Raw genomic sequence first — 19,463 nt, 5'->3', positions numbered from 1 at the left:
CTCGGGGCCCGGCCGGTGGGCCGGGTGAGGGAAGCAGCCCCGGCCCGGTGCTCCCCGTCGCGTCGCGCCTCCCGGGCCTGGCGCAGGCGAAGCGCTTCGCCTAGAGCCCCCTTCCAGCAGGGCATGTGTGACTGACCGGAGTCAGCACTGCAGTCTGAGTGCTGACTGACTCTCAGCCTCAGCTGAGAGGCTGAGCGCCCCGTACGCTGCCCGGTCCTTCGCTGCTCGCGGCCTTGGTCCCGGCTTACATCGTGGCCCAAACAAGAATTACAGGTTTGATGCAAAACCTGTTGACGAAACTATTAGTATGTTGAACAATGCAAAGTGAAGTATCACACTAGACAGTGTTAGCAGTTCCCTCTGGTCTTGAGATCTATGAGTCAGCTCTGCTACAACACAGCTTTTAAACAATAAATAACTGTATTTCCTCATCCAACAAATAATAACCTCTTGTGTCTATCTGGTACATGTAGACCATAAAACCTTTCCCCACCACAAATCGTCTGAAATAATAGCTGAGGGCATTCGGGAGTTGGTTGTCGGTGTAGATTAGATCATGCCGTTAACGATCAGTATTTGCAAACCGGGCACAAGTTGAAAGGACAGGCACTATCCAAATAGCTCGTGTGTCCCTGCAGGAGCCATAGCTTCGATCTCTGTGTTTTCAAACTCCATGAAGTGTTGGTTTGAAGGTAGATCACCTGTCACTTGTATAACTCCAGTTAACTAGAACTTTGCCAAAATTCTTACCTAAGTTTTTGCAACCAGCTAGCAGTTACTATTTGTTCCAGAAGCACCCCCAAATAGATAACTTGTGTAGAAACCAAAATATGCAAAGGTCTGTAGTGAAGGCAGTGGGGTCCTGAAAATACTACAGCTATACTAGCAGTCTGATTGACTCAACAACCTCCAGACTGAGATGTTGAGCTGTATCTGCTGATTAGTATACTTTTTGATGAAGCATGTGACTATATTATCTGTGAAGTTTACTTGCTAGTGGGAACCTGCACTGATTTAATTCCTGTGAGAGCTAGTAGTTGCTAGAGGATTTGACAAAAGAACTGAGGAAAGTGGTTTTTGTTGTTGTGTTCATGCTTAACATGGCCTGCATAGCTCAGCACTGGATCGTCATAGATGTAGGGAAGATATATTGTACTCCTGTCCAGCAAATGCAAAGCGGTCTCCTGCTACAGAACAATGCTGGCAAGCATATGTGGTATGCTGCTTGGAAGACTTTGGGTCATGTCATGGTAGTTTTGGGGGGGGGGTTAGTTTATCTTTAAAGTTAACTTTATCTGAAACTCAATGTAAACAGATTTTTATTATATTTGCATAATGTGTGCATGAGGTAGTTCTTACTCTGATAGAGAGTGCCTATTTTCTTGCAGGTTATGTTGTCTGGGAAGGCGTTCACACTAAAGTGAAAAGAATAATTTTAAAATAAGGTTTTTCACATGGTGGATTAAACCAGAAGCAGGAACTAATATAGAATAAGCATGAAAATAACTGGTGAAGAATAAGTAACTGTAAAACTCTAACACAGTTCTAACAAAGCAGTGAAGTTTGACAGATATCTTGAATTTTTTGTAGCAGAATATATGAAGTAATTCATGATAATACCACATTGTCTTTTTAAGGCACCTTTCAGCCAATGTTTTCAAATCATTTAACAAGTTTACTCATGAATTTATCTCCTAATCCTGCTGTGAATTATGTTTCAGTCTCAGTTATCCTAAACTGTGCTGGCCCCATTTCCTTCCCTTCTCTTCCCTCCCCTGTTCTACCACTCCTGCAAGTGATGAGTCAGATCGAGGAACTGATCCAGCTGAAAATTAACCAAATTTTTTTGTTGTTCTTGTTATGATCAGTTTACTGACCTGAGCGATGAGATAGGAACACGACTGGAGACAAAGGCGAGCCTGTCTGCTTGTCTTAGTTACCCTTTATAGGACTACCTCCTCCTGCTCCTTTGCACCCCATCAGGATTCGTGGACCGGTGGTAGGACAGTTCTCCTAATACAGGGAAATTCGGGGTTGATGAGGCTCATTAGAATTAGAAATTTAAAAAAGTGATTTTTTTTTTTATTTTTTTGTGGTGTGGTCGCAGTAGGCATATAGAAACGTCAATATTCTCCATTATAAACATCAAAGTTTTCTGATGCATACGCATGAGGAAATATGGTTTTGCCATGCCTACACATGGATTAGCAGAAAATAGATACAATTTGGTGTCACCCTAAGAATGGGGACACTTTTGTGTCTCATTGCAGAGACAGATTAGAGACAGTCATCGCTCCAAGAACTGGCTTCTGAAGCTGATGAAAAGGGGTCAGAGCTGAACTGGAGATGGAGAGTGGACTGGACTAGGTACGACAGGTCACAGCCCAAATGAATGTGGGAGAAGAAACAGTCTTGTATGGGCAGTTACACAAGTGTCATGCATTGTGCATTGTATCTGATGCAGTTTGGGGGGAATATCTGAACCTTTCACAATATTGCTCTACCTGTCTTTTTAAGTGCATGAGAGTGTCAAACATTTACATTCATTGAGCAGTGTACAGGGTAGTTCTCTGCTGCATGAGGTAGAGATGCTGCCTTTGACTGTCTTGATGGTCTTGATTGATGGAGTAGTGCTAGAATAGCTTAGCAGGAGATGGAATATTTGTGTGTATATGTGTTTGAAAAATTAATCTTTAAGTGCATAGCACATGGCAGCAAAATGAGGACATTTTAAAACAGCATGCTTCCTTAGGTCTGGCAAAACCCAATGAAACCAAAATGAATCCAGGTTTACTTAACAGGGTCAGCACAACGACTTTTAGAACGAGGGATATTTGCTAAAAATCTTTGTAGCCTGTTGGCATGAAAAAACCCTTACTGCTAGTTGCTTATGTTTAAATGAAGAAAAATACGCGACTATATTTCATGTTTTAGAAATTATACTTCAAAAGACAGACTCTGCAAAAACATTGCAAAGTCAAGCTCTCCAAAGTCAGGGAATTTCAAAACATAGGTTTTGCCAAACACATTTTCCCCTTCAGCATTGCTCCTCTTCTTTTCCTACACCTCCAGCTCCTTTTCCTTTTTATGTGAAACTGGCTGCTTCCTTCCCCTCCATTATCCTGGGCACTGCTGTTGAGGTTACAGGTGGTCAAGTTTTCCAGCAACTGAGTGCTTTTTTCAGACAAGAGGAGGACCTGAGAGGAAAGTGGTGTGTAGTGCTGAGATGCCACAGAGACTGTGGCTGATGAATGCTGACAGGTTGCACATGCACGGAGAATGAGTGTTGGAGATGTCTTGGCCAAGATGGGTAGATTTCATGGCAGTGACAAAATGTTCGGGGCAACTTCACCAGTTCCTTGAGAAATTTCAAATACTGGCTCTAAAAGGTAGAGGGAGCTAGGACAGAGTGTGTTTTCCTCAAACTCACTTCCTGAGAAAAATAACCTCTAAAAAGAAATCAATCTTAGCTGCCAAGCAAAATGATGCTCTGAGAAAGAAGAGCATGTCTATGGTGGAGGGTATTTTCTTTTTTTAACCCTGGCAAAGTGTTAATTTCAGAGGTTGTGAGTGGCACATTGGAGGTAGGTAAGAGACTATCAGATTTTTTTGCCAATAGAGGGAGCTTTCCCCCTCCCCCCCGCTTTTAATGAGAAGGGTGTTTTACGAGATGGGAAGCGTGCATATGTTAAAAAAAAAAACCACCACCACTACTTCACTGTTGCTAAAAGACCTTTCAGTTGTTTCATATTTTGCTCTCCTCAAGAGTCATTATTTTTGTAGGATATGTACTGCTGTAGGATGTGTACTCCTTATTGCTCTTCAAAATGGTTGGTATTTCACTGGAAAAGTTATAAGGAAAAAGGAAATGATTAGAGGTTTTTCTGTCTTTTCTTTCTGATTTGTACATGTTTTCCCAAATCTTTTCCTGTGGGGACTTTTTTTAGTAAAGGAACAGCTCTTCAGGTTGTAGTTAACCACAAGAATTAGGGTTGAAAGTCCATGGTTTAAATTTTTCCCAAATCTTAAGTCATCATTTCTAGTGGATTTCACTGTGTGTTTGTAATCATATAGGAGGAAGATTGCCCATCGGTTCTATTGCTGAGGTTACCACGCAAGATCCTTGGCAGACACCATCTCCGTGTGATGCCTGTATGGAGACTGGCTTAAAACACTCTAATGAATTTGAGTTGGGAATTCTCAAAGGGCTATCACCATGAAAATAAAAATAAGGAAACATTGCAGATTTAGGTGTCTTTAGTATTTTTATTTAACTCTTTTATAAAGTAATTAGCCTCTCCAAAATATAATGTTTTTAAAATGTTTTATTTGGATTCATTAGATTTATTGCCTGGATTATTCTTAGCTATTTTTAAAAGGCTTTAAGCATGTCTTCTATGCATGTGTGTTAAAATTAAATTGGTGTACTGTTGGTGTATTTTTACTGTTGTAACAGGAAAAGCATTCTGACTTTTTTTTAAATGAGCGATCATATGTATAATCAACTTGGTTAAAACTTCCTTCCTGGTAAGTGCATCACTTCCTTTGCATCTGGATATGAGGGCGAGTAAGAAAAGCAGAACAGCTTAAACAAAGAAATTTTTTGTGTGAATGATCTTCCTTTAAAAAAATAGGAACTTCAGACATTAAACAAATGAATCGTCTTCAGCAATTCAGCCTTTATTTTATAAGCAGGTAATATTTCCTTGTGCTTTGTCAATTATAGAGGTGGTATGTCCACGGTCGTTGCTTTCCGGAACTTGAAAAAATAATTTTAGTTAGCATGCTATGTTGTTTCAGTTTAACCTTTTATATTTTTATCTTCTTGTTTTGTTATCTGCTAAGGCATCGTTACAGTGGTTTTAGTTTTTCCAGCAGTTAGAGAAAGATTCTATGTGTAAAGCATCATCTGGAAAAGAAGTTTAGTATGTTGCTGTAACTTAGCTTGTGCGAGCGCGTTAATCAGCGCTGCCTTCCTCTCCCAAGCTCTTGGTGAATAATTTCCACTTTTATATCGTTCAATGGAGATTAACTGTGAGCAACAATATTTTTTGTTTACTGAAAGCTGGTAAGGTAGACTACTCGTATTTGAAGTTGTTTTACAGGTGGTTTAGGTGTGATTTGATGTATAGGGTAATAAATCGGCATCAGCTTGGGCGTTTTTTCTTCTGTAACAAACTAATAGTTTATACTGGAAGTGTTTACTTTTAAAATGGATGGATGTTATCAGTCTGGTGAATTAATGTATTTAAAAGAAGCCTATCTAAGGATACTGGGCTTGAATTTAGATGCATGTTAAGTATCTGTCTTCAGAAGTAGTCCCTGACTTTTGCATCCTAAGGGCTTTTTTTGGTGTAAGTCCTTATTCCTCATCACTAAAAAGAGAGGCAGAGGAAAATGGGAATAGGCTCAACCTCTGTCCAGTCTGCAAATAAATTGCTTGTTTTGTTACTTTCTGTCATTCCTGGAGCTCGGTGGGATCGAGTTATGCTCATACACGGTAGTGTGTCTTTTGATTTCTATGAAAATCTACTTACGGTAATATCAGCAGCATCAAAACAGATGAAGCAGCAGAAGAATCAGTGCTTGATCAAATAGCTGCAAGAACAAATCAGTATGGAGGAAATACATAGTCAGACTGCTTATTCTCAGTGAAATCTGGGAAGGCTGTTTGAAAGCTCTATTTTAATTATTTAATCATTGGAGGGTTGTTGTGTTTTTTTTATATTTGGTACTGAATTGAGTGGATTCCGTCTGAGGTGGTTTATGTAAATCAAGTATTTATGACCAGAAATTAAGGGGAAGGGGAAGTATAAAAAGCGTATACATAGCAGGATTCTGATTGGCCTGTGATTTTAATTAAGAGTTAAAAAATAAGAGTAAAGAAAAATGTAAATGAGAAGGTAATCAAGTATTTGTATGTTTTGCTAGATTTCTTCTGGCATGGAGTTGGGGGATTATGAACAGCCCGTTGTTATGAGAGAGGAAAACAAACGAAGGAGAAGAAGAATGAAACCTCATTGTACGTCGAGTAATTTGTCGTCAATGGAACTGATATCCATTGAGTTTATTTTACCTACAAGCAATAAACATACTAAAGTACCAGAAATGATGTTACTTGAAATAGCTGGCAACTGTACCGTTGAGCAAATGAAAGCACAGATTTGGATGCGTGCAATAGAGATGAGTCAAACCACGGACTTCTACCACGCATTCACCCCAGATCAATTTATTCTGCAGTATCAGAAGAAGGGGCAGTGGTATGAAATTTATGATAAACATCAAGTATTACAGACATTAGACTGCATACTGTACTGGAAAGTGTTACAGAAAAAGGTAGGCAAGATCTATGTTGTCCAGAAACAAAAACCATCAGAAGAAGTTCAGGAATTTCAGCGGCAACTTAATGATTTAATTGGTTACGATGTCACTGATGTAAGCAACGTGCATGATGATGAACTAGAATTTACCCGTCGCAGATTAGTCACTCCACGAATGATAGAGGTAGCCTGTAGAGATCCTAAATTGTATGCAATGCACCCATGGACTACATCTAAGCCACTCCCAGAATATTTATTTAAAAAGATCACTAATAATAACATTTTCATAATCATACATAGAGGAACAACTAGCCAAAAAATTAAAGTGTCAATAGATGACACTCCAGATATGATTCTCCACAGCTTTTTCACAAAAATGGCAAAGAAAAAGTCTTTGATGGACATTCCTGAAGATCACAGTGAACTGGATTTTGTTCTCAGGATTTGTGGCAGAGATGAGTACATTACTGGAGAGACACCAATCAAAGATTTTCACTGGATAAGACAGTGCCTTAAGAATGGGGAAGAAATCCACCTTGTCTTAGACAATCCCCCTGACCCAAATGAGGATGAGGTTCAGAAGGAGGAGTGGCCCTTGGTGGATGACTGTACAGGAGTTACAGGGTATCATGAACAATTGACAATAGATGGAAAAGATCATGAGAGAGTCTTCACTATCTCTTTGTGGGATTGTAATAGGAAATTTAGGGTGAAAATAATTGGCATTGATATCCCAGTTTTACCGAGAAATACTGATCTTACTGTGTTTGTGGAGGCTAACATTCAACATGGGCAGCAGCTCCTTTCACAGAAGAGGACTTCATCAAAGCCTTTTACTGAGGAGGTTCTGTGGAATATTTGGTTGGAGTTTGATATCAAAATCAAGGATTTGCCTAAAGGAGCACTCCTGAATCTTCAGATATACTGTGGCAAAGCACAGGGACTGTCCACAAAGACGAACCTTCAGTCACATGAATCCCCCAACTCTGATTCAAAATGCAAAACTCAGCTTCTCTATTATGTCAATCTTTTGTTGATAGATCACCGTTTCTTGCTGCGAAGTGGGGAGTATGTGCTCCACATGTGGAAAATTCCAGGCAAGGGGGAAGAACAAGGAAGTATTAATGCAGACAAACTCACATCAGCAACTAACCCGGATAAAGAAAACTCAATGGCTATCTCTATTGTGCTGGACAAATATTGTCACCCAATTGCCTTGCCCAAGCACAGGATAACGTCAGACCCCCAAGGGAATAGGACACGAGCTGAAATGCCCAACCAGCTTCGCAAGCAACTTGAAGAGATCATAGCAACTGACCCACTTAATCCACTTTCTCCTGAGGACAAAGAACTGTTGTGGCACTTTAGGTATGAAAGCATAAAGCACCCCAAGGCGTATCCTAAGCTGCTTAGCTCTGTGAAATGGGGACAACAAGAAGTAGTGGCCAAAACATACCAGTTGCTAGCTAAAAAGGAGGTTTGGGATCAAAGCACTTTAGATGTTGGACTCACAATGCAACTTCTGGACTGTAACTTTTCAGATGAAAATGTCCGAGCAATGGCAGTTCAAAAACTGGAAAGTTTAGAAGATGATGATGTTCTTCATTATCTTTTACAGCTTGTGCAGGTAAGGTGAATTTGCATTCTTGAACTCTGCCTTCCACGAATATTTGCATTACCCCATCATCATTCCCATCTTAGTGGGTCTAGTTAGTAATCCCTGGTTTTGAAGTCTTCAGTGTTTAGTCAAAGCAGTGGTAGTAACCAAATTAACCCCAAACACACTTTCTATATTTCGCCTTTTGCCTATGTTGTTATTTTTGTGTTACCGTTTCCTTGTGTCTTACAATTTGCATCTTGTGTTTACAGTATGTTTTTCTAGAAATTGTCAACACTAGCACAGCTATGATGGGAGCAAATCCTAACTGTGCTGTCTCTAATCCTGTTCATATCAGGTCTGAATCACACAGCACTGAAGAATTGTTGCCCAGCTTTACCAATAGTTTAGAAGGAGTGTAGACAGAAAGAAAGTTAAGGTGGATGTTGACACGGGCAAGGCCTGAAGAAAAATCTGGGGTTGGGTTTTAGGTCAAAAATAAGTGTAGTTACATATGTTGCAATGAGTTCAGTCTGGTACTGTTAAGGGGACCAAATTTATCTAGAAGCTTCCAAAAAATTTTAAAAAGTAAATAAAGGGTCGCTAGGACTCCATAATAAGATTAATTCATTCTGGGAAGTTGGGTGAAAAATTGTGGGTTTAATGGCAATGAATCACCGCTGTATCGATTTGAAGCGCTTTGTGTGCGGATCTGCCAAATGAAACATTGGGAAGGTTTATATCAGTTATACAAGAAAATTGGTTTGCTTTTTTGCAACGCGGTGCTGGAGCTGTGCAGCCTGGCAGTGGCAAAGTCATGTCTGATGGCTGATGAAAGGTGTAACCCTGCGGTTCTTCCTGGTAAACGCGTCCCCTGAAGCAAGGCGACTCTGCAGGCTTCCCACACCCGACAGGGCTCTGGTTCGTGCAGAAAGGCTGTCGCCCCGCAGAGCAGGAAATACTTTTTTCAGAGAATCAGAGGACAAAATCGGCATTTGAAATTAAAAAAAAAAAAGGAACTGCTGCAGCCGGGGAAGCTGCGGGATAGGGCTTTTAATTTCTGCAGGTTCAGAGAGAGCCCAGGTTCCCAGGAAAATGAAGTTAGTATTTCAGATTTTGCTGCGCATCAGTAGTGCTTTAAACAAGGCCTTTTTAGCCTTGTCTTTGCTTGTCTGAAGATTAGGCTCCCCAGGCAGAATTTATGCACTTCTGCATTAACCAAAGGAGTCGCTACGGTTACCTCACTGGGCCTCCCACGTAGCTGCTGCTATATATATACTTGGCTTGTGAGCTTTTGCTGTCTACATGTGGCTCAGCAATTTTACTCGCTTTTGTATCCAAATTAGGGGTTTGGGTTGGTGATTGGTTGATATCAAAGTGCCTGAGAGAATGGGGGAAATACCGGGTTTTTTCCATTTGTTTTTGAAATTATTTGTTTTCAGGAAGTACAAATCTGGAGAGTTTTAAAAAGAATAAATCTCTCTAACAGTAAATTAAATTGCTGTAGCATAAAATCATAGTAGCTTAACTTCACTGTGTCATTTTTAGTAAGAGATGTAGTAAGAAATTAAAAGATTGCCATCCCCAAAAAGGAGAAAAATACTAGATCTCAACTTTCGCCTCTCTGCTGGTTCCTTGTCTTTCCTTCCTTGGCTAACAACAGAGCATAGGCCGTCAGCATCCTGCAGCAAACTATTGGTACCACAGTGTATTTGAAAATCCACGTTTTTCAGAGAATGGATGTCAGCCATTCCTCTGCTCTAATGGACACATCCGAGATGTCTCTTCTGCAAACGGTCATCACTTTTCACATGCATGCCTTCATGAAAGCTTTATGGCTTATTTCACTCTGCACAGGATATTCCCATTTTACCTCCCAGTAGAGTTAGAAATCAAACAAACATTTTATTTTCACCCAGGTTTATCCCAAATAGAAGCAGCCATGCCATAAATAAACCTATTGAGCTTCCTATAAAGGTCTGTTCTCTGTGCAGTTGACAGAACATGAATAGGATAATTAAAATACAACAAAATCCATTGTAAACCAAACACCAATGACTGTACTGCTTGTATATGGCAGCGAGTAAAGCTCTTCTGCTGAACTGACAAGGCAAAGTTACGTGCAGGGACCTGATGAAGTGCCAGCAGATGTTTTTTAATGGCTAGCTTTTATGTTGCTATTCAAATGTTGATATTTGACTTTGTGAAGAAAAAAGAAAAATGGGATTGACTTTTTAAAATAATTATTTCTAAAACAGAAGCATAATAAGGATGCTCATAATACTGTTTTCTAATATTCTTTTATGTTAAAATATATTTGCAACCTTAATATAAGGAGGTTCTGTTTTGAAGCAATGGCCGGTTGTTTGGCTGTATTTCATTCTTAAATTGTTTTTCAGGGATATGCACTGAGAACATTCAGCAAAGTATATACCAGAATGAGGTTTTTAATAGGCTTTCTTGGAACTGTAAGCAAATCCATTTGAATTTATGTAATAATTATAGCTTTTGGGTGTCTTATTGCAGTGAAAATTAATTTTTATTAAAAAACCCTCATACCTCATAATCTCTTACATACTTACACAAAGTAAAAGGATCTATATATTTTAAAATCAGTTTATGTTTGTGAGTTCTCGTTATCTTTCCTAAATAAGATGGTGTTGCTTGGGGAAATAAAACAGTATTGCAGAGATGGTCAAGACAGTTCTTGCAGAATTATGATACTGTAGAAGGGCAAGTCTGGTGCTTGGCTTTCTTGTCTGTCTCTTAGCCAGCAGCTGGAAAGAACAAGTCTCCGTGGCATTTTTATAAGTTGGTTCATTCTAGAATGTTGACTGAAAAAGCTCGATTTTTTTTTTTCTGTTGAATAAACCCACAGGATGATGTACATCTCAGAAATAGTGTTGATATTTTAATAATAAAAAATACAACTGTGTGCCGCAGTACTTTTAAGAGTTTATAAAACCCTGTGATTTGTTTGATGAATTTAGTAGACCTCTGCTGATGGCTTGGTTGCTTCTTTGCAAGCTTCAGACCACAGTGATCTTGAAAGAGCCATTATATTGTGTTGAATAACTATCGCTAGAGGTTTGCATACTTTGTTGCTTCTGAAAGCTGAGCGTACTACATGCACCCGGCTCTCTGCACATCCCTTTGTTTTCCCTTAGTCTCCCTACGTGCCGCTTCCTGGCTCTCTATTTCCAGAACCTGAAGCCGTTCACCAGCCCCCTCAGTCCATGACAGGGATTTTGTGACTCTCTTCCAGAGATTGTATGCTTCTTATTTCTTTTTTCTTGCCATGGGATACACATGCATATCTTTTTTCCCCCATTAATCTTAATACAAACCTCTTATAGACTTGAGTCCCTCAAGCAACAGGAAAGAAGCTGCTGGAAAAACCACTTGAAGTGGACAAGTTCCCTGGCACAGCCCAGTACCTGGAAGTGTGATGGTTTTCTGGTAGACCAATTTGCTTCGTTATTGGGATGGGGAGGAGACTAACAGCAAAAAATTCCAATCCTGACAATTCAAAAAAGTTGTTGACTTTTTGTTTCCACCCTTTTTTGGCAGTTGCTTGGAAATATCTGTGGGCTTGGGTGGAGGGGAGCGGCTGTTGGAAGATAAAAAATACATCTGTGCTCACAGAGTCATTAAAAAAAAAAAAGCTCTGGTGAAGTCTTCCTCTTAATTGTACTCCATTACTATAGGATGTGCATCAGAGCCTTCATTCTATTTTGTGGTTCATTTAGGGGCTAAAGGCCAGAATGCCTGAGATGAGGTGCTCCGAAAAGCTGCTCCTGTATCCCATGCTTGCTGGGGAACCCAGCAGTGAACCCTGGTGCCCCAGTCCCAAAGTGGTGGATGTTGTAAAAAAACAGTGCTTTGTTATTGAAAATTTTCATTACAGAATGATTACAAATGCATCATTTCATTTGGCAATAATCTTTTCAAGCCTTCTCTGTGTCAGTCAGACTGCAGACAGTTTTCTGATCTTGCTGGTTTTTGCTATGGCCTGAGAATGATGTTGCTTTGTTCACATGGCTTCATGAGTAGCTGGTTAGCTACTCTGGTGCCCCAGTCACAAACTGGTGGATGTTGTAAAAAAACAGTGCTTTGTTATTGAAAATTTTCATTACAGAATGATTACAAATGCATCATTTCATTTGGCAATAATCTTTTCAAGCCTTCTCTGTGTCAGTCAGACTGCAGACAGTTTTCTGATCTTGCTGGTTTTTGCTATGGCCTGAGAATGATGTTGCTTTGTTCACATGGCTTCATGAGTAGCTGGTTAGCTACTCCCTGCATTGCTTGCTTTGTCACATTAATAATATACCTGAAAAGAACCTGTTGCAAATAAAAAGTGCGTCTTGAATCAAACACAGAGAAGCCTTGCTTTGTTTTTTTCAACTTTGTTTCCTCAAACGACCAGTTTTGTTATACATTTTCTCCTTGCAGCAACGCGCTCTCTAGATGTCATTGGTAAAGTATTAAGTGCAACGGGATCTTAAATATGTTAATAACACGTCTTCTGTGTTTGTATTCCTCAGGCTGTGAAATTCGAGCCATATCATGACAGTGCATTAGCCAGATTTCTGCTAAAACGGGGTTTGAGAGTAAGTCTTTAAAAATACAGCCAACTTACGCTGAAGTTACTGGCATTATTAAAACCCTTTGTCAAGAAATGCATGCTGATTGTAGTATTTTTTTTTACCTCTAGAACAAAAGAATTGGTCACTTCTTGTTTTGGTTCTTAAGAAGCGAGATTGCCCAGTCCATGCATTACCAACAGAGGTTTGCAGTCATCCTAGAAGCTTATCTTAGGGGCTGTGGAAAAGCAATGCTACACGATTTCATGAAGCAGGTTCAAGTAATTGAATTGCTGCATAAAGTCACAATGGAGATAAAATCAGTTTCTGCAGAAAAGTATGATGTCACTTCTCAAGGTATTTGCTAACAGGCATTTCTTCATTTGCAATAATACTGTTTTTTCTCTTTGGGTGTGAAAATCTAGGCAGCAAATTGTACTGTTTATTTTGAAAATTAATGGATAAATGACTGTCAAAGGGCATCATTATTACTTCCTTTAAAATGCCAGAGTAAGTTGATAGTGATTGAACCAATAATACATTTGTTTGCTCATTCCACCCCAAAAGGGGAAGAATATCAATGTTATGGACACCCAGTACATTCCCGTGCTTTGGCTTATCTTCTTGAACCTCACGCCATGCAACTGGGAAACAGCTAAGTTCTTGTACATAAGACTTAGCTGAATGCCAGCACTGAACAACAGGACACAAATATTAACTGGAAATAAAGAGAAAAAGTGACACTTGCCAAGAAACACAGCCTTACCCTAAGCAGTCACTAAAAGACTCTTGGCAAGAAGACCGGGGAGGAGTCCAGTACAGCCTTTGCTAGGCCATGAAAGTAGCTGGTGGATCAGCAGTGAATATACAGAGCACATCTTTGGGGCTTTGCAATGTGCTGAATAGGAGTCCTGTGAGACACAGATGTGGTATTGTTATTTCTAGTTCCTGTAAGCACTGCTTTGGAAGCCACAGTAGGGTTATGCAATGCCTGTTTACCTCTGGGTTTTGCCTGCCTTCCCGCCCCCCCCCCCCAACTTCCTTAAAAGCTTGTTTGTCATCATTCCTGTTAGTTGCTTGGTGTTGGGAGTAAGTGCGAGAAGACATACGACAATATCCAAATTCTAAAAGCTGTAGAGAGACCAGCTCTTCCTGCATGTTCAGCCTGCTATGTTCCAGGCCAGGAATTCCTTGGTTCAGAAAGCCTTTCCACTCTGGTTATGCAGAAGTGGCTGTGGTGGTGTTTCAAAAGAAATTTGAAGGAAATATGCGTTTATTCTTCAATATATAATGTAATATCAGTTACGTTACCACATAGTGTGAGTTAGGGGACTTACTGAACCCCCATATAAAATATTCTTTCTTGCAGATGTACATGTCTGCAGCGGCAGCGGTTTCTATAATACATTATCTTTGAAGGATATGTGGAAGAAAAGTTTCAAGAGAAAGCAATCACATTAACACCCACCAGGTTTTGAAGTAAAAGAATCTTTGAATATAATGTGCAGCAGAACATTGAAAGATGACTTATATAATTGACATTTTCACTGAATAAGGCTTCCTGAAACTATGGAGTGTCCTACTAATGCTATATCTAATTTAATTTATTCTCAGATTATTGAGGATATGATTTTTCCTACAGGCTTCTACTTCTTACATTTTCAAAAATGTATATCCTAAAATTTCTTCTTTAGTTTATTGCTTCTTTTTTGCCCCATCATTTCTAATGTTCATAGTTGTTTATATTTTCAGTCTGAATGTTTCGGACTATTTAATTTCATTTCATTCTGTCATGCAGCCTCATCTAATTCTTGTATATATTTTTCTTCCTCCAGTATTTATGGATTTTTTTAAAGAGTAAATTCCTTCCTGTTAGGTCCATACTAGTCCAGTAGCAGTCATGCTGTCAAACTGTTTCTTTCACTTTTCATGTAATCTCTTTGCTTATATTTGAACATAGCGAATAATAATAAATAAATAAATTCTTAAGATCATAATATTACAGCTTGCATAGGATTATCTGCTTTCATCACCACTCTAGTAGATGTTTTGTCTCCCAAGAATGTGTCTATGCAGCTGTTTCTTCTCTTAAAATGCCTAGCACTTTGTTCTTAAGCCAGATCAACTTGAAATTGTTTTAGCAAGCACCTTCACTTGCGTTTTAAAATCAGCTAATTCCTAGTCTTTAATAGCTTCAATTGGTTGGCATACAATTTTCAAATTACATTACATTACAATGAGGAGACTTACGAAATGAAGCTAGATTTGCCTAGGAAATCGATAGTTACATTTTAGAAAGCTGTTTCATGACCCAAGTTACTACAACCTAGGGGTATTTTGGTTTTGGTTTATTTTGTTTTTGTTTTTGAAAGGTGTCTGATTATAAAGTCCACTTATTAGCTCCTGTATCTTGCTGTCAGATTTATTTATTTTTTACCAGAGGAGATACCACATTGCTCACCTGGCACTGCTAGGTAGTTCTTTTCTAAAAGCCTTTAGGATAAATGTAACATTTGTGTTGTGTGAGTTCTCAGGTAATTCTTTTGACTTGACTTTCTTAACTTGATAGCAACTTTTGAAATGTCTTCATTTTCTGGACATGAGCTGGCAATGTGCTCTTGCAGCCCAGAAAGCCAACCGTATCCTGGGCTGCATCAAAAGAAGCATGGCCAGCAGGTCGAGGGAGGTGATTCTGCCCCTCTACTCCGCTCTGGTGAGACCCCACCTGGAGTACTGCGTCCAGCGTCCTTTCTCTCAGGAAAGACATGGACCTGTTGGTGTGGGTCCAGCTCCTATGAGGAAAGGCTGAGAGAGTTGGGGTTGTTCAGCCTGGAGACGAGAAGGCTCCAGAGAGACCTTATTGCAGCCTTTCAATACTTACAGGGTGCTTATACGAAAGATGGGGACAAACTTTTTAATAGGGCCTGTTGTGATAGGAGAAGGGGTAATGGCTTTAAACTGAAAGAGGGTAGATTCAGACTAGATATAAGGAAGAAATTTTTTAGGCTGAGGGTGGTGAAACACTGGCACAGGTTGCCCAGCGAGGTGGTGGATGCCCCATCCCTGGAAACATTCCAGGTCAGGCTGGACGGGGCTCTGAGCAACCTGATCCAGTGGAAGATGTCCCTGCCCACAGCAGGGGGGTTGGACTACATGACCTTTAGAGGTCCCTTCCAACCCAAACCATTCTACAATTGTATGATTTTATGATTTTGTATATTAAGTATCCAGGTCCATGTCTAGATTTCTCATTACAATTTTTTTTTGCTCTTTAATTTTTATCTCCAGAATTACTTGAACATGTATATGCAGGCTCTGCTGTGTAGCTGCAGTTTCTTTTAGAACAGCGTTCAGGTCTTTGTCCTAACGAAGGGTAATACCCAGTGTATTGCTTATGCTCCTAACACCTGTTAGCTGAGATGAACAAAGTGCATCATATGTAGTATAATGCATACTGTTCTAAGCTGAAGATTCAGAAGCTTGAGGTTTTATGAATGAAAAGATGCAGTTTATATATGAACATTAAAATTCTTGTTTGTATAAATATACAGCAAATTTTCTTCTTACCTATTGAGATTATCAAGGCTGCACTATGAAACCAGTTTTAGGATGATAGGACATTCAGTATCTCTATAGTTGGAGTCCTTATGATTACAGTATAATTGACTCCAAGAATGCAAAAGCCATGAGTCTGTCTGCAAGAGCAATGAGGTAGGTCAAAATAATACTGGAAAATGCAAGGTGCTTTTAAATGCCTCCTCCTTCTGAGCCTTTGGGGAAGATAGTTCAACGTTTCCTTGGCAGTTATAAGGGCAAAATATTTTTTGGTGTGTTGTGCTGTGTTTTGTTTTTTAAATGAAAGGTGACATTTTAATGTAATCTCCTGACTTCTTCAGGAGAACACCAAGCACTGTGCAGTGCTTCTAACACTGTGTAGAGGGCACGTGACTTGTGAGGTGCTTGAAGACTTTACCTTTAGGTATCTGAAACAGCCCTGACCATTAATAGTGCACGTTTAAAGAGTCTTTCTCCATTCCTCAAATCCGGAGATCCTTGAGGAAAGCAGTTTAAAAAGTAGCTGAACAGAGGAGGTTTTTAGCTAAGTCATGACGCTTAACAAGTTTGAAATCCTGTAACTTTTTTGCCTTCCAACTTTTGATTTCATTGTGTTTTCTTACTTGTAATTGCAGTTATTGCACAGCTGAGACAAAAGCTTGAAAAACTACAGAGCAGCAAACTTCCAGAAAGTTTTAGAGTTCCATATGATCCTGGGCTAAGAGCAGGAGCCCTAGTGGTAAGTATATTCTGAGTTTCTACAAATCCTTTTTGGAAAAAATCTCCTATTTGCAAGTATGTGTAATTTGGTAAAAATTTTTGCTAATATGTCTCAAGGTCTTATTTCATTGTGAGTACAATGACATTTCATGGACTCCGTAAGTTTTTGTTCCCAAAGCTATTAGCATTTTTCAAAATGTAATGACATGCCACCATGCACTAAAAAAATGCAACAACCCATAAAATCCTAATCATTAAATGGCAATTATGATTTTTCAGTTACTTATGAACCAGGAATTCCAGAATAGAAAGTATTACATACTACAGTTGTACTAGACATAATTAGTTGAGAAAACATTTCAAATAATGCAATTTCAGTAGTTTCAGTGCTGAATTTCTCAAGATTAAAAATGTAATAAAACTAAATAGGGAATTTATGTTCTTATTTTATGAATGATTATGTTAAATTAGTTGCACAAATGCCATTTTCCCCATGAACTTGAACGATTTGCTAAAGGAATTGAATGAAGCAATCTGGAATAACTGAAGTTGCTAGAAGTCACAAGGGTGGATGATGTGGTAAATTGCATTGGACAATGATTATGTTCCGGTTTTGCAAAGCACCTGTCAGAGTGCTGTTGTGAAGGTCTGTTATTTGCTACTTTTTTCAGAATCTCTTGTTCGTGGTTTAAAAGGGTTTTTTTCTGTCTGAAGCAGATTTACAAGCTAAATCCAGTTTCAGAGAGTCAAGGCATGCTTTTTCCTTTATCAGGGACAGTGTTAAAAGTTGTGCAGGTTCAGTGAGGCTTTATGTGGCAATTGAATACCATTCCTTACATGTGCTTTCATTGTGTTTCTTGTGGTATAACTGATTGGAAGTTGGTAAACTACTGTGTAGTTGGTGTGTAAAAAGGTTAGTTGTGTTGGTGTTGGAGTACAATGGCTAGCAATAAATGTATCTTTCACAGATAGAAAAATGTAAAGTAATGGCATCTAAGAAGAAGCCCCTCTGGCTTGAGTTTAAATGTGCAGATCCAACAGCTCTATCAAATGAAACTATAGGCATAATCTTCAAACATGGAGATGACCTCCGTCAGGACATGCTTATTTTACAGGTATGACAGCCAAAATGTGTAAAATGAATAACATGAATATTTTAAAATATTTTAAAACCTTTTTACTTTTCAGAAGTGTGTATACCTTATCTTTACTGTCCATATGAAATATGAGGTTGTCTTTTGTTTTTTAAACTGTGTATGGCAAGGCTGACATCAAAACTGGATCTTCTTTCTTGTACTACAGTTTTTTATGTTACTGTGTTGTGGGTTAACCCCGCTGGCATGGGGAAAGAGGAAAGGAAGAGTAAAAGCGAGAAAACTTGTGGGTTGAGATAAAATTGTTTAATAAGCAAAAGAGAAGTGGAAGAAGAGAGAAAGAAAACAAAACAAGTGATGCAAAGGCAGTCACACACCACATCCCATGGGTAGACCAATGCCCAGCCAGTTCCTATGCAAAAGATGGTTAACCTACCTAACCCCCTTCCTCTCTGTTTTATTGCTGAGCATGACATTATTCAGCATGGAATATTTCTTTGCTTGGTTTGGATCATCTGCCTGGTTGTGTCTCCTCCCAACCTCCTGTGCACCCCTGATCTATTCACAGTGGGGCAGAGTGAGAAACAGGCAGCCTTGATGCTCTGCAAACACTGTTCAGCAATAGCTGGAACATCAGTGCGTTACCAGCATTGTTTTGGTCACCAACCTAAACCACATCACCATGCGAGCTGCTCTTCAAGAAAATTAACTTCATCCCAGCCAGACCCAGTACATACTGTTACCTTGTTTTCTCCTGCCATGTGCCATACATACTGCACATTTTGGTGTTCTGGAGAAGGAATCTTATTTAGTGCAAGATGGCCTGTTTTTCTGGTGAAGCATTTTTATCATTTATTTATGCAATGGGTGAAGTTACAAATGACAAAGTAATCGGTAGGTAGCATTGCTCTAGTAATATTTCAGTGATTGTTCTGACAAACTGGTTTGTTAGCACTTCTGGGGTTATTTATGGGAAAAAATGGACATACTTGCTAATGTATTCAATCTCAGCTCATGTAGAAATCATACAATATATTTATTAATACTTTATAAAACAGTAGAGGTTGCCTGGGCACAGGACAGATGAGGAAATGTAAACCCTGGTTCTGTAACTGATAATCTTGAATGGCTGAACACTTTCTGTATTTCTCTCTTAATCTGTAAAATAGTGTCATGGTTTATCCCCAGCCGGCAACTAAGCCCCACACAGCTGCTTGCTCACTCCCCCTTGGTGGGATGGGGGAGAATTTTGGAAGAGTAAAAGTGAGAAAACTTGTGGGTTGAGATAAAGACAGTTTAACAGGTAAAGCAAAAGCCACGCACGCAAGCAAAGCAAAACAAGGAATTCATTTACTAGTTCCCACCGGCAGGCAGGTGTTCAGCCATCTCCAGGAAAGCAGGGCTCCATCACGCGTAACGGTTACTTGGGAAGACAAACGCCATCACTCCGAACGTCCCCCCCTTCCTTCTTCTTCCCCCATCTTTATATGCTGAGCATGACGTCATATGGTGTGGAATATCCCTCTGGTCAGTTGGGGTCAGCTGTCCCGGCTGTGTCCACTCCCAACTTCTTGTGCCCCCCCAGCCTACT

General features: G+C 39.5%; 1 protein-coding gene across 1 annotated transcript in view; it reads left to right on the top strand.

Annotated features, from left to right (window-relative positions):
- Nucleotides 1–5,914: 5,914 nt before the first annotated feature.
- Nucleotides 5,915–19,463, top strand: part of PIK3CG (phosphatidylinositol-4,5-bisphosphate 3-kinase catalytic subunit gamma) — a 30,673-nt gene continuing 17,124 nt past the window's right edge. The window contains exons 1-5 of the mRNA XM_009289038.2: nucleotides 5,915–7,947; nucleotides 12,465–12,530; nucleotides 12,635–12,860; nucleotides 16,694–16,797; nucleotides 17,747–17,893. Coding sequence (XP_009287313.1) covers nucleotides 5,944–7,947; nucleotides 12,465–12,530; nucleotides 12,635–12,860; nucleotides 16,694–16,797; nucleotides 17,747–17,893 — 2,547 coding nt within the window. The 5' untranslated portion in view covers nucleotides 5,915–5,943. The remainder of the gene's footprint in view (nucleotides 7,948–12,464; nucleotides 12,531–12,634; nucleotides 12,861–16,693; nucleotides 16,798–17,746; nucleotides 17,894–19,463) is intronic.

This window comes from Aptenodytes forsteri, unplaced genomic scaffold (genome assembly GCF_000699145.1).
Source record: "Aptenodytes forsteri isolate BGI_AS27 unplaced genomic scaffold, ASM69914v1 Scaffold137, whole genome shotgun sequence".
Lineage (NCBI taxonomy): Eukaryota > Metazoa > Chordata > Aves > Sphenisciformes > Spheniscidae > Aptenodytes > Aptenodytes forsteri.
Note: the sequence above shows the minus strand (reverse complement) of the source record. Positions and strands in the feature narration are given on the sequence as shown.